The sequence below is a fragment of the Bombus terrestris genome, chromosome 14, assembly GCF_910591885.1.
Source record: "Bombus terrestris chromosome 14, iyBomTerr1.2, whole genome shotgun sequence".
NCBI classification, from domain to species: Eukaryota; Metazoa; Arthropoda; class Insecta; order Hymenoptera; family Apidae; genus Bombus; species Bombus terrestris.
The window spans coordinates 9948971-9964963 of NC_063282.1; the positions used below are offsets into that span (position 1 = coordinate 9948971).

At 35.0% G+C, this 15993-nt stretch overlaps 1 protein-coding gene across 1 annotated transcript in view; it reads left to right on the top strand.

Annotated features, from left to right (window-relative positions):
- Window positions 1–15993, top strand: part of LOC100646390 (zwei Ig domain protein zig-8) — a 460535-nt gene that overhangs the window by 133202 nt on the left and 311340 nt on the right. Inside the window, exon 3 of the mRNA XM_012316538.3 lies at window positions 6347–6510. Coding sequence (XP_012171928.1) covers window positions 6347–6510 — 164 coding nt within the window. The remainder of the gene's footprint in view (window positions 1–6346; window positions 6511–15993) is intronic.

Genomic DNA, 15993 nt, shown 5'->3' on the forward strand with positions numbered 1-15993 from the left:
ACAGGTGGGAAAAATGTATAGCTAGCGATGGGCAATAAAATATTTTTAATCATTTTCATATAATAAACGTGTATTTTCTATACAAAAATTCCGGTTTCATATTTACATACCTGGTATATATACGTACACTTTCCTCTACACTATATATATAGTATCAAAAAAGAGGGAGGTGTACGCTTTATTACGCTGCGAGGTTTTAGTATGGGTCGCGTTTCTGGCCGTTGCTCGCGGTCCTACAATGCCGCAGATGGATCGCCTTACTTGCCCGACGAGGGGCATACAATATATCGACGAGCGCATACTTGTCGCCAAGCAGCGACTTCCAGAAACATCGATTTCGGTTTGTTGTTTCAAAAGAATGCGGCATATGTGATCATAGGTGCGAACGGTGGCGTGATCCGAGCGTAGTGGGGGTCGTCTCCCCGAGAAGATCAAGGAATGATTTAAGGTCAAGGCAGTCCTTTTTGAAGATTCTAAGAGCATACGTCGAGAGTTCGGATGTATAAAGCTGCTAAGCTGAACGAACACGTAGACATTGTTTATCACTGAATAATCTGTCACTCTTTATCATGATATTCATCGTTATTAAATATACAAGCTATATCACCCTGTTAACAAATAAAACATCCTTACTTGTCCTCACTCTAGACCCATTTTAGTTACTACATATATATATATTTTGTTTTCTTTACAAATCTTCAAGCGTGCAATACTTTCGTGAGCTACAGTATACACATTTCTTTTCCTTTAGAACGTTTCAATATATATAGCGAGATGTTTCACCGTAAAGTCGTACAAATTCTGGCCGAGGATTAAAATAAACGTGTATTTGAAAGGGTCGCGTGCACCGGAACTTTGATACTTTAAAATGTATCTATATCGCTGGCTGGAAGTCCGCAGGAGACTGAAGAGACTTTGAACGACGACGCGTACGTGTCACGAAACCTTAAACTCCAGTGCAAGCAACAATCGCGAGTGGCGGATGGCAGGTCGATTTCGAGACATCGAGCTGACCTCAAACTCGCTTCGAATTTCTCTATTTTATATCTCTCTATAATTTTACGCTGTACTTCAACGTACTGCAACAGCCAACGTGTTTGGCGACGTCACGTATAATATAAGATACCGCGGCCAGAGAAATATACGAAAACTTGGAAAAGAAGATATACGAGGGGGGTTTCTTTTCTTTGATTGTTTGAAGTCGTATCAAACATGTACGTGGATTAATCAAAATAATATTAACTATGTCGCAAATAGAACGGAATCTATCGTAATAGATCGATTCATAAGCAACGTTATACTTACATATATTAGGCTATTTGGAATATTCGTGTTTTTGTCAGTTGATTTATTCTCTTATGTTTTGTACATTATATGTCCGACGAGATTTTAGAAGATTTATTTATCGTCTACTTAAACGAGCCTGTTTGAATAATTATTCAAATGTCTGCTATTGACCGACGTAGTTTGGTCGAGTGATTAGATGATTGAGCATCATTTTCCAAGAAGAAAGGAAGATTTTCTATTTCAATAAGAGATAAACGTTGATTATTGGGAACAAGAATTTATAAAACCATCTTATTCGTGCCTTCATTTTTACGAAATATTTTTATTACCTGATGAAATTTATATATCGTTAAGGAAGACAAGTTGTTCCAAAAGCAACTGAAAATCTAAAACACGACCAAAACCTGAAGAAATATGTCATCCAATAAATATTGTAAAATTACAAAATCTAAAATTTGAAGAATATTACACTGATTTAATGTCGATTTAACGTCTCTTTTCCTTTATATGGTCCTATCTCTTTGGATGTGTACAGCAGCCCTGATATCGACATGGAAACAAGGTGAAGGATAAACTCCGTTGCAGATAGAGGAAGGGTTAAAACCGTGTCTTTGGTGTCTCAGTGAATGGACTGATCAAAAGACGACGTTGTAATTTATCCTGCCTTTCACACCGTCATGTCGTCGTAGTTGCGGAGTATTGTACTGATTATAAGATAGAGGAAAGTCTCATTTCACATCGTCAAGGATTTTACGGATTCTTATGGATTTTAGTTTTGTGCGATTCTTCAAAATTCCTCGCTTTTTGTAATATAATAAGTATACGGATTCTTAGAACGTTTGGATTGAAAATGTCGGTTGTAATCATTAATGCGACGGAAAAATCAATGAAAAAAAAATTCTGCGATATACTATGCGTATGTATATTCTGACGTATATTTTATATCTTGTCTCATATTTAAAACACACCAGTTCATGTCTGATGAACTAGTCGACGAGTAAATTATTCATACACGAATCTCCAATACTCGTTACGAGAACTTCAAAAGATGTAGAGAATTTCCGCAAAATTATCAAAAAATTCAATAACTAAGGAGATTCGTAATAGAACGGATTTTTAAGAAAGAGAAAGAGAAAAGAAGAGAAAGAAAATACCAAGATATCTGGTATTCAAATGAATGCGTGAAGCAAGCAAATCGATATGAGCGTTCTACGATAACCTCCCCTGAATTGTTGGCCAAGCAGCTCGGAAACCGCCCCTTTACTGCATCGATTCAACCATCCGAGAAAAGAAGACACGAAGGCCAAGTGCATGAGGCCGATCAATTACAAGGAGAGAACCGAGTCTGACCAAAGACCGTCTCAATTCATCCGGTCTCTCTAGTTAATTAGGAAAAATCTGGCGGATCTGGTCGTAAGATCCTAAAAATCTTTCTCGAGTCCACTTAGCCGAAGGAGTAGCAATATCCCGGGAAGCTCGGCTACTCGCGAAAGTAGAATATTAGTCTTTGAAGAATAAACCGGCAGAGTCGTGTTAGGCGGGCGCAATCTGCAAATATTGCGCCACTTCCTTTAGCTCCTGTTAAAATTCTCGGATTAATAAACGGAACGAGACCTGAGACCAGGATGACGTCGGTTGTGCGTTTTCCTCATCTCTTCCCATTTCCAACAGTGCCTCTAGATTCGAAACTACTCGGAAACAGAGAGAGAGAGAGAGAATCGGTGACTCCAACTTCAACACAACTGAAGCATCGTGAAAAATCAACGAGCGCCTCCCCCGGAGATTGCAAAGATTATCGTCACGAGACAGAAGCGGTCGTGAGATTTAATTTGTTCGCGTAATCGCCGTGATGACAACAAAGATGATTTGGTTCGTCGCATTCAGATTCGTTTTCAGAAGAAGATTCTCTCTTCCTGTTATTGAATTTTTCTTGATAAAATAGCGCACGAATGGTATAACTGGCTCTATAGATATACAGTCGAGCGCATAAGCAAATGGGCGGTAGTGGCGAAATAGGTGTCGATGAAGTTTCTTTAAACAACGGCTGGTTATACAAAAATATAAATATTAATTTCAATTGTTTAGTACGTACATCTGCGTTGTAAAAATATATAATAAGTTGAGCCGAAGTACATTTAATATAGTATAGTACTAGTTCGATTAAATTTCATTGATACCTATTCCTACCACCAGTCCACTTATTTCTGTTCTCGACTGTACTTCTGCACGAACGAAGCCCCAACTCGTCGATGGAAAATTCAAATCTTATTCAAATGCGGATGACCCGCCGTTTAGCCACGAAATTTCACACTATCATATGGAAATACCGACGAGACGTTTGCGAATTCGAACGTTTGCCTTTCCGATAAATGGCGAAATGACGGAGGTATGTTTGTACGTATCAATGTTATTTCATGGAAAGCCAACATTTTCGTCTGAGAGACTTTGTAATAGAGTTATCGTGCCGAGATAGATTCGTATATAAGCACGAATCTTTTTTGTTTGAAGATGGAAAACGAAATCATTTTCTTTCAGTCTTCTAATTGTTCTTGTAATTTTATATTTAATACGCTTTCACATTTGTATACAAGGTACATGAAATAAATGTAATTCGATCTGGTAAAGATGGTGTGTTTGAACTACAGAAAATCCGATGCCTATGATCTTTTTCATAAAAGGTGGGGACACTGGGAAGTGTAATGAAAGCTGATATTAAATTAAAGGCTGCCATTTCATGGCTCTAATATATATTTTATATTAAATTGATACTTTAATCAAAGCGCTATCAGGTTAAAAAAAGACTCAACTGAAGGGTTTTCATTCGCAGGTAAAAGAAACATATCATGTTACCCCATTAGATTAAAAACCTTCTTTCTCAAGAACTACAAGCTTGCAGAGTATCAAAGAAAACTGATATTTCGGTACTATCTTTAATCGATTAAATAACGTATGATCGAATTTTCAATACTAAATGTGACATAAACTTGTGAAATATGCACGTATATCGATGTATTATTTCGTATTATATCGAATAATAAATTCATCACTGTATAAATTAAAATCAAGTTTGATCTTTTATATTTTTTACTTTTCAACCGAATAAATCCGTATCATCAGCATGACAGCGTGATATTACAAAGTGAATGTTAGAAATTCAGCCTGTATATTCTAAAATCAAGGAATGAAAACTATCTTCTCTTAGAAAAAAATAAAAAAAAGTATCCGTTATTTAATAACACCAAGTTGTAAAAGACGCTTGATAAATCAAATTTGCGAATAACACTTTTACTTGGAGTAACGAATTCAGAGTACTGTTCGCATATAGGGCTTTTACACTCTGTAACATAACCTGCAAGTAACCTAATTTATGGGTGCATTAAGCTTAGTACGCTTCAAGTCAAATTCGACGCTTTGTCGTTGAAATCACGGTGTTCACAAGTTAGCCCGTTGTTGGATTTCGAAAAGGAACCGCTCGTGTTCGACAAGAATATCGATGAGGAAACGCATAACTCGAAACAGTTTGGTGCTTTCACGAAATCTTCCTGTTAAAAGCTTAGATTAATCAACCTTTGACGATTTCTGGTTACCGGTGGTCGGGGAGCCGTACAGCTATCTGGTTCAAGCATCGACAATCAATAATGAAGTAGGCATTGACAGCTGTCATTGGAATCCGCTATTTCTCTTGATAACGATAACAATAGCCAATAGAAATCACAATGCGCCACGGCGATTCCTTGTCGGCTGGGATCTCATAATAGTTACTGTCATAAAAGGCTATCGTGACCGTAGGAACAATAGACTCGCAGGTGCTACGGCGACGTTGACGTTGCCTCCATTTCCAAAGGAGTTATTGAATTTCGCTTAGCTTGTTACTACGAGGCGAACGATGACGAAATCCGTGACGTTGTGATTTTGATAAATATATTGTATAATACATTTCGACATCAAATAAATATTCAAGAATAGCGACACGTTTATTTGAATTTAAGAATGACTATAGGAGAATCGTAGAACCTTGCACTCAGGAATCAAACGGATGTTAATACAGACAATGTCCAAATCTTTTTCGCGTGTTTTTCAAAATTACCTTACTTTTATTCGAGATTTAAATTGAATATATTAATGTTTATATAGGCAGTCATAACGCTGTGTTACTAACGAACAGGTGAATTTGAAACTTGAATGTTTGAAACCATCGCATAAATTTCAACATAAAAATATGTAAAAGGTGGTGATCTTAAAATTAACACTTTGACTGCCACGTTGGTCATATATGACCGGCCACGGTTTCTCCTGTAACGCCACGGTGGTCATTGGTGACCGGAGCGCTTGAACTTTTTACAATTGTAAAAATTGTATGAAAATTGACAGTTAAGGAGTTTTGAATATAACCGATAAAATAGAAGATACTTTGAAATAAAAAGTGCCCCATTGAACAATTAAACATTTTTATTAGAACATCAATAAAAAAAAAAATCAGAATAAATCTTGCATCTAACGGGACACTGTGTTTGCATCCATATCTTTGAGGAGTAATCTACGAATATTATTATAAACACAGCTTAGAAAATAATCGTAAATGCTGCTTTATTATCATATAATTGAAGTTAGAAATGTGCACATACCTTACTATTATATATAGAATGAGCAAATACTTTTTACTAATATCTTTTATACGTTTCAACAATATATTCTGAACGTTTTGCTTACGACGAAATAACGAATGCAAATGGTTTGTTGAAATAAAAGAAGCCTTGTTATAATATGTTGCTATCAATTGTTAGCAAGGCGTCACTAATAAGATAAACGGTCCATTGAGGAAGAATGTTGTCTTTCATAATCCATTTATTATTATTTTGCCATTATATGCTTTGAATAATAAAAATACTCCCGTGGCGACCTAAGCAAAACATGTGATTTCAGCGTGGTAGTCAAAGTGTTGAACATAGTTTCATTGTCTACTTGACTTTAATTCTATTAATAAATCCTACGAATAATCAGTTAATTAAGCAATTCCACAATCCTAGTGATTTAAATTTTATCTAATCGTTGATTCTAGGCACATTTGCTCGGGATCAAAAGCTGGTGGGAGGAAATGTTTTCGGCAATCACAACATCACCAACGCACCAACGTTCGAAATGAACGTTCCACGAAACGTGACCACTGCGGTTGGTCAGACTGCTTTCCTTCATTGCAGAGTTCATCAGCTAGGTGACAAAGAGGTAAGAGGATTTACCTTTTACTTCGCGTCAGGTGTAACATTCATCTGATAGCGGACAATAACGAAGAAGAATGTTCTCATCCTTTATTGTTATATTAGTTTCTTTCGTATAATACGTTTCAGTTGCCGGGTCAGAATAACTTTTCTCGTGACAAACGTCCACCTTTATATTTGAATTCAAAATAAAGCTAATAAAATTCAAAATACATATGATACGAGAAGCGAGGTCTTCGTAGAAATCGATTTTTAAAATCACGATTTTCACGAATCTTTTTGTTTTAGCTAGTTGCAGCAATTGTACGATCAAATTAATTTATCTTATTAAGATAATTACTACAAGAGATTCTTTTCTTTTAATTTCGCAAATTATACGAGTACTTGAATTTTCTAATGAAATATATATCACACGTGTGAGTATACGATAAATATTTGTAGATACGAATATCTTGGTTTTATAAAAACTCATTAACAGATCAAAATTTTGTGAACTGTTGTTCAAAATATAGTGTTTAGATAGCGTTGAGATGGTTAAATTTCGATTATATTGCTGATTCGAACCTGGAGTACTTGATATAATATTTATGCACTATGGAAAGATCGGCGTCAAATCTAAAGGTTTAAAAATTTTTATACTTATTTTATATGTTAGGTTGTCCGGAAAGTGTCTTTCTTTCGCAAACGTGTTTTTACAACAGTGCACCTTCATACAAACGCGAAACTAAGTCTGTGAAATGTCGCGGTTATGTCTCAACAGAACAAAATGAATCACACATAATTCGACAAAATAATATAAAATAAAAGAAGTTGTGCGTCTATTATTTTCTCATAAAATGAAAGAAATTTTCCGGACAACCTAATACATGTAAATTCTATAGAATTCAAACTACCGATCAACCGACATTTTTACTTTTGTTTTGTTTAACCAGCTGAATAGAATAGATCATGAAAGAAGAACGATAATTTAGGACTTAGAAAATCGATTCTCGACTTTCTAAGTAAAATTTATAGTAGATTTGTTATCAACTGTTATTGTATTTAATTTAATTATTTCCAAAATAAACTCGATTTTCCAGAATCGGTCGTCTGATCTACTCTAAGGATTTACGTTATTACATATATATTTATTTATTTATAGGTATATATTATATATATATATATATTATATATACATATTTCAAACGTATTTCTTTCGCTCAGCATAGAATAGAGCACTCCGCTAACAAGAAGCTCACGCGTAGAATCTTGGGAATTGAAAAACAGGGGAGAAACATTCAATAGGAAAAGAAAAGTTGTTTGACACAACGTTCATGAATAATTCGTCAGAAGTTTCTGAAATTTAACTTTATTCGTAGGTATTTTTCTGACTTTCTTTGTAGCACAGAGAAATATCACGCCGACTAGGGAAGAACACGCAGAGGAGAAATCGCGTGCGCAACTTCGCGTACGATCAAAAGGGATCACCCTGTTGCAGCCACGAACGGCCGATCGTTTTTCAAAATCTTCGATCCGAGGCATACATTGGACGAAGCTAGGCGATTTCGAGAGGCTTCTAGGATGCCATTACCGCGCCGTGCGGTTTTCCGACCGTGCTCGTTGATAGAATATGCATAACGCGTGTTTTAAGAAGGGAAGCGGCCTGGAAGAGGGGCCAGGCGAATACATGTGCAGCCATTAAATTTTTCATTTTTTCCTGCTGTGCCGAAAAAATTATGGATATATACATGGAAGGAGAGACGTGCATGGAAAAATTCAGTAACAGGTGGAAGTATTTGGCTCGATAGTATTGATCTGCTGACTATACCGATGCTATTTTCGATGCTACACGATGCTACTAATCGATAAATAGCGTAACATCTTGTGGGTGATAAAATGTATTATGCAACGTTCTATAAAAAATGTTATGAGGCCGAGGGAATTATTTTTAAACGACACGAGCGCGTTCATGTGTCACGTTTTGCAATAATTAATTTTTATTTCATCTAGTTCACAATTGAACCAAATTCGTATATAAGCTTTTTGTATTGGGTTGCATTAAAAAATTGTAGCGAAATTTCTGGATAAAGCGAACAGATAATGAAAGCGAAAGGATTAATTAGAAGATGTTCATGACAAAAAGAGACGTGTGTTTCGTAGAAACTGTGTGGTCGAACGTAGTTTACAGTATATAAATTTTTCATTAAATTATATAGAGCGTAAAGTATCGTGTTAAGGTGAGATTCTCGGATCTCAAGAAAGAAGTTGAACGAAATTCTGAAACGTGAAAAATGTTTCTGAGAGAGCAAATAAGTTGCAAGTTACAAGATAATTATTCCGTTTCTGTGAACGTGACAGATTACGTTTGAATGTTCCCATTGCGAGCAACCATAAATTCCTCTACCATGATTTGTACGGCCGATTAAACAGAAATTACAGTAACCAGAATTTGATGAGTACCTAGCGTGCAAAGTCTGCAATAAACGTCCTAGTTTTGCAAATATGAAATATGTAACTTATTGTAGCTGGTATCATGCGACGAGCCTGACAAATGAGCAACGTAATAGGAATTGCACATATTTATATATTAATCGACTTTCTGTTGATACAAGTTAGCGATATAAAGGCAAATACCGCACTAATTCATTGGAAATGTAGATGATGTAATGGTACAGCTTTCGCGGTGATAATAATCGGATTGTCACAAATTTTCCTGCTGCTCGTTAATACGGGTCAGAACGAAACATCTGCACATCAGAATAGAAAGACTACTTTAACACGTTAATACCTTTGCAAACGAGCAATTGGAACAGATCTCCATTCATTTCCAGTGAAATGATGTTTTCATCCTTATACTCGCGATGAAAAATTCCGATTCGTTATTTTCCTATTCATAAAAGCGTGCATTATTTTCTTGGTAGCACAAACGAAGCACTATTTGAAGCTTAGTACTTTATTCAAGTATTTATTGGGGTGTGAATTTAGATTAATAATTACTTTTAGCAGATATTCCAAAATTAACATTGCTTTGAGCATTTTTCTAAAGGAATAAATTTTAATAACATTTTAAAGTGAAATATGTTCGATGATATATTCTACAGTACATAGAACGTTTCATCTAACTTTTTGTATAAAATTTCATAAAAATGGTTGATGGTAAAAGAAGTAATTTTTTAGCCGAAACCAATGTATAGCGAGGATAGTTTTGTTCTATTGGACAAAAATTCACGAAATAAAGGGAGCAACTTCTGTTTTTCTATTTGAAACTGTATATGTAATTTATTTGAACGAGTAAATTTAATAATAATCCATGCGAAACTGTTGTTACTATACACTACACCAGTAAAACAATTTTCATTGAAGGCACTTTTATGGAATTTGAATTCTATTGGACTGTTGTATGTTGTAAATTGAAATAATCATCGAGTTTCTCATAAAGCTAATAAAAATAACAAAAATTCATACTTCATCATTCAAATTTCATATTTTTCAGAATCTCGTCACAAGTAGTGTTAGACGATAACTAGTCGGACACTTGTTTCGATGAAACTTTACCGTAATGTAACGAATGCTACTGAAAATTTACAATCATTATTTCGCCCCTGTCTCCTATTTCGTCGCCATTTCACGAATGGAATATATTCTTTTAGCCAAATTTATTGAGTTGGTAGCAATTTTCTCTAACCACCAAAATACACTTTGTGTACCGATGATCGATTCCGTTGGAACTTGTTTATCATGCTTTTCCTGCGTTTTCTGGGAACAAGGTCATTGTTACAGGATTGTCACGAAATTATTTGCTAACCGTGAGAAAGGACTGCTGTTCTGATTGCCGATTAACGTCGTAATTATTCACCGGTAGTTCAGTAATGTGAGTTTCGAGCATCTGTGACCAGAGCCAAAAGGTGACCAACATTCGATAATGGGACGAATGGAAATCTATGTTATTCTATATCTTCACTTTGATAACTAGACCATGGGTCTTCGTGCATTTATGTGAAATTTAAAGGTGCACGTATGGACAGAATGCGTAGTGTGTCGGAGAACCTTGATCGATCGTACCGTACAAATTGTTGAAAATATAAAATTACGATAAACACAGATTGTGATAAACGTGGTGCTTGCTTTCTTTACGTACGAACAGTTAAATTCAAAGAGAATTTCATGCGCCGAGTTCCGTAAACATACCCATCGGACTTTAATAAAATAGTGCAGCTTTAATAAAAGAAGAATGTTGAATTACAGTCACGTTAAGTCTTTTTTCTCACCGTCAAGCGATGTAAAAATTAAGGAAACGCAATTATGGCCTGTAAGCAGCTTTTAAAGGAAAATATAACATCGTTATCGCGCAGGAAAGTTGCTCGACAGATATTTCTTAATTTAATTCGCTGCGCTTCTAGGAATGGTACTCGTCTCTGAACGCTCTTGAAAAATGCAAGTTAACCATGTTGCGCGAAGAAAATGGCATAGGGCTGGAGTACACGCGATGCGTAGCGAAATCCGGGCCGCTTTTTCCATGCTTTCACGTCGAGAAATTTCGAGTTTCGGGTTTTCAGGCCGTGGAACCGACCGGAATATCGTTTCATCCCTTCTAATTAGGTCACAGCTCGTCGGTGGTGCTCCTTCCCTTTTAAAGCCATTGATGTTCGCCGAATGAGGCAATTAGAAGACCCTTAGAATCGGCTAGAAAGGCCGCGGGAATAACACCAATCAATTTTATCTTTAAATTTTAAGAGTACGTCCAGTCCTCCAGTTTCATACAAATCAAATCTTCCCGGAAAAATTCTATCTGGTTAGGATGGTGTAATTGCGGTTAATCACACCAATATTCGCACAAAACACCATCTCTCTATTTATCGCTTTGTATAAAAAGGAATGATTACAATTTATTTAGTCTACACGCAGTAGTATAAACTGCTTATTGTAAATTGAACATGCGTAAATAATTTCTGTTTAATAATAAATTCTGTTTAATCGTACAGTAGATTTTTAATTTGATTAAGGCATTCATTGCAAGCGATACAAATGTTCAAACATATCAACATTTGACAAATTTCCAGTTTTTCCGTTTTAATTCTTTCTAAACGTTTTAATTCTTTCTAAATTTAGGTGTCTGCGTATCGATAAGATTTGTATTGATTTTTTATTTCTTAAAAGATTTAACACGGATATTATTTTTTCAAGCGAAACTGTCAGCGATCAATGCGGTTTACACGAGTTTAATTGGACTTGGCCAATGAGTCAAACATCTCCAACTTTTCCAACGATTACTTATAACGCTCTCGGTACAAAATATTCCGTTTCCTTTGAAACGACTACCACGAATATCAACTTTATTATTATTAATCCTTTCACTGCAATCACCTTTGAAAGGAAAGTAATTTTCATTTTTGCCAGAGGAGAAAAAATCGTCTTTCTGCTAAGCATCGTCTCGCTTTCATAATGAAAGCAACCGTCTCTAAAGTGCTTTTCTTCTTTTAATTTATTACTCTGAAACGTAAAATAAATATCTGTAATTATACTAGCTCGATGTAATAAAATTAGCTTCTGTACGTTTGATATTCTAATTTGGTTTTCGCAAAAATCTTGTAGAAAATGTTTTTTTCGAATAATGAATGTTTATTCAAAATTTATTAAAGTTGGAAAATTAAAACGTGTAGTCCAACTCTTTTCGTCAAAAATTTTCTGTCACTTCGATGTAATAAAATAACCGCGATCACAATCTTAAGGAAAGAAAGCTTTTGAAAAATGCTTTCCACATAATTTAATTTCACAAACTTTCGATGTTCATTGTATTCGTGCTTTTATGTACATTTACAAGTTGGCATGTGGTGAATATATGTAATAAATACGCTTTGACTGTTGATGTAATTTCATATTTTTATAAATATAAGCAAGGAAAAAATGATTCTTAAAATTAAGATAGTCGCAGAAAATGAAATTGATCAGTTTAGCTTCTGAGTGGTTGACGTTTAAAGATTGGGCGTAAATTTATTGCGATAACGATAAGGATAATATAATGAATATGCTACAAAATAATTGGAATCTCTAGTTTTTAAAGACCTACACGATGAAACAAGTTCCAATAATATTCCAAATCTATTAATAATCAACACGTGACAAATAATATGAAGCGTGAGCTGGTGGAATATTTTACTTCATGACGTTGTCGACTGATAAAGTAATTTCAGGTTGCCATGCCATGGCTCTCATAAATTCACATAATTTTATGCAGTCACATTTATCTTGTTCATTTTATGAAACGTGGAAAACGTAAAATAACCGTAAAATTTAAACGCCCTTATAAATGATGGACAAGCATAGTAAATTAAATTTGTTAATTTTCTTACTGTATTTGACTTCACAAGGTCTATGAACATTAAACGTTCAATTCTCTCTTATCGTTTTCAAAAAAAAAGTGAGAAATTCCACAGAATGCGTATAATATGAAAAAATATATAAAATATCCAGAGCACAGTGCTCTCTATGAAACTTGCTAGGCAAAAGAATTTTCTGCCTGGTTTCTATTTTGTTAAATATTTTCTTAAAATTAAATATTTTCTTAAATTATATTCTCGAAAATATAAAATCCACCGTCTATTCGCCACACTGCTAATTAAATAAATGTTTTCTATGCCAAGTATCTTGATATTTTCGTAATTAAGTCTACCATTACGAATGTAGAACTAATACCCGGCAGCGACGAACCGATTCGATTATGTTGTTCGAAACGGAGTATAATACAAAGGGAATTGGGCGTGTTGTTTCACGATACCAAGCGTGTATTCTTCTTTCGTAACGAAGTTAATAATGTACGACAGGCCGCCTAATGCTGTTTAGAATGTTCTGGAATTTCGACAGAGTGTTTACCCTGGCATATTATGTCAGTGGTTTAGTCCCGTTCGAAATCGGAACATTAACTACGTTTGCACGTGTGGCGGTAGCGACTTCGCGCTGGCTTACGCGGCTTACACAGGCTGCCCATCCGTAAAATGGGACAAAGCATTTGCATTGCTAATTTCTTGCATCGCGTTACATTGTGCGCGTTTGTTGACCCGGAACAAGATTCCGTCGGGCCCAAGTCGCACATTTTCGTACGAGGCTTGTTCCTTATTTGCTACGACCATCCCTAAGGTTTGCTTTACTTACTTTCGTTATTCATTGCAGGAGTAACAAAATTTTAATCTTTACGGTATAGGTTCTTCTATGATGTAGCTTATATGATATATAGCTAGTGTGATATTTTAAATAATATAACTTACTACGCTTACAGAACTATTTTTGAACGTATTATACGTACAGCATGTTAAAAGAAATGTTCTATAGGTTCCGAATTTTTCCAAGTATATGTTTCCAATTTCGAAATATTTTTCTCACCCGCTATACGTATTGTGCGAACTTTCGTGATATGGCAATTAATTATACGAAGTATTATAGTTATTATATAAAGGTATTTGATCAATAAATATGAATTATTCGTGCTCGACTTAAATTATCTAACTTTGTTGCTCGAAAATATTCATATGACATGATATTCGCGGTTCAAATATATGCAATTTGCGCTGCAAGTTTTAGCTACGTTCTAGTCTAATTAAAAACAAGTTATCTAATTAGAGATAGTTTTAACATGAAATGTTTCCGTTAGAAGTTTAATGGGGAAAAAACCGAATGAAACTCATAGCAGCGCATTTCATTTATACGACGTCGCGTTTGTGAGGGTATAAAAGAGAAGCGTGGAGATGCAGCCTTGCTAACAAAGAGTTATTGCCCGATGTGATATCGCGAACAGTTACGATAATACGTAATACTACAATGTTAACTTTATTAAGAGATACACAAGGCGAGGAAATACGTAATACTGAGTACAACGTAGCGAAACGACATTCATCTTCTGCTTGAAAATAACCCGCAATCCCTAGCTGAATATTAAATATAAACGAAGGGGGAGCGCAGGCTATGCGCCCACTTCATTAAAGGATATAAATATTACACGTCGATAACGAAACACGAAGATATTTTCATCGAAAGTACTGTATGCGTTGCGCGCTGCTTATTCCAAAATGAAATCAATAAAAAAAAGGCAAATAAATTTATTTGCGAATAAGGTTGTTTGCAAATGAATACCACAAGATCTTTTTCTATTCTTATAAACATCGCTAAAACTTTCACTTTAATCTTCGAAGCTGATGCGCTAAGCAGACACGGTTTCCATTTCACCTTTTTTAGGTATTTCCATATTATCTTTTATACAACAGAATGTCCAGCTTTTAACGCTAGTCTGAGATGAGAGGAGAAGAAAAAGTCAGGTAATCAGAGACCTAATGAATATTCAGTCGTGGAACAAGAAGAAAGAAATTTCGTGTCAAAAGTTCCTGAATAAAATAGTTTTGGTCTTAACGTGCCGTTAGTGTACTAGCCACAATGTTTTTTATAAATCAGATGCGTATCGTGTAACAATCGTTGGATTATAGAAGGCTACGGGATTACGAAATAAATTTTCTAATAAATCCAAGTAATTTCCCCTGAAAAATCTACGAACAGTTCAACTTTCTAATATACAAACTCATGTATATAATACGTTTGAAAAGCGAACTTACAGCCATTGCGAGTCAGTTTCAGCAGCGACGTTAAAGAAAGTTTAATTCAAACGAGACCTCTTGAGAATGCCACGGAACGAAGTTAGCCGAGCAAAGTGTCAGCAGTAGGCAGTTTCGTAATTTAATCGTTTCGAAAGTCTCACGGCTCCTTCCTCATTTCGCATAAATATCACTTGGGAAACGTTCCGTTTCGTTTATCGTCACACTCGAAAAGGCGCGTCAAGACGCCAGCAGAAAGATGAGTTGCTGTTTCCACGAAACACTTTGTGCTTGATCCACGTTGAAATGAACGATTTACTTCACCAAGATCAAAGCGAAGTGAAGATTCTAGTCGTTCGTATCGTCAAAATAAGCGAGGAATTTTTTGACGAATACTTTGAGTTTGTCTTTAAAAGAATATTATCGAAGATTTTTATAATTTTTTGATATAAATGCTACATATGTATAATATATTTATAATACAATATAATACCTCAGGCGTTTAGCGTGTACGTTTTGTACAAAAAAAAAATTCGAAATCACAATATTATTATCGTATAACACGCGTTCTTAATAATTCGACCTTTGGATAGTGCGATAAAATGACAGAATTCCGAATGACAGATTTGGTAAATGATCACTTTTTTATTGTCAAGATTTTTAGCATTTCTCATATTAGTAGATTTAATTCTGTAAATAATTACGTTTACGAATGATGATACTTAAAATGGGGAAGAATCAACTTAGAATGCGAAAATGGGAAGAATCAACTTTGAATTCTATTATAAAATTAGTGGATGATTTCATACATGTAAATACAGCTACAAGGGGAATTCTACATTGAAAAATTCTTTCGAAAAGTCCAAATTTCTATAGTAATTTCGGGAAATTTAATTCTAAGCAAATGGAAATTCAGTTTGGATAAAAAAGTTTAA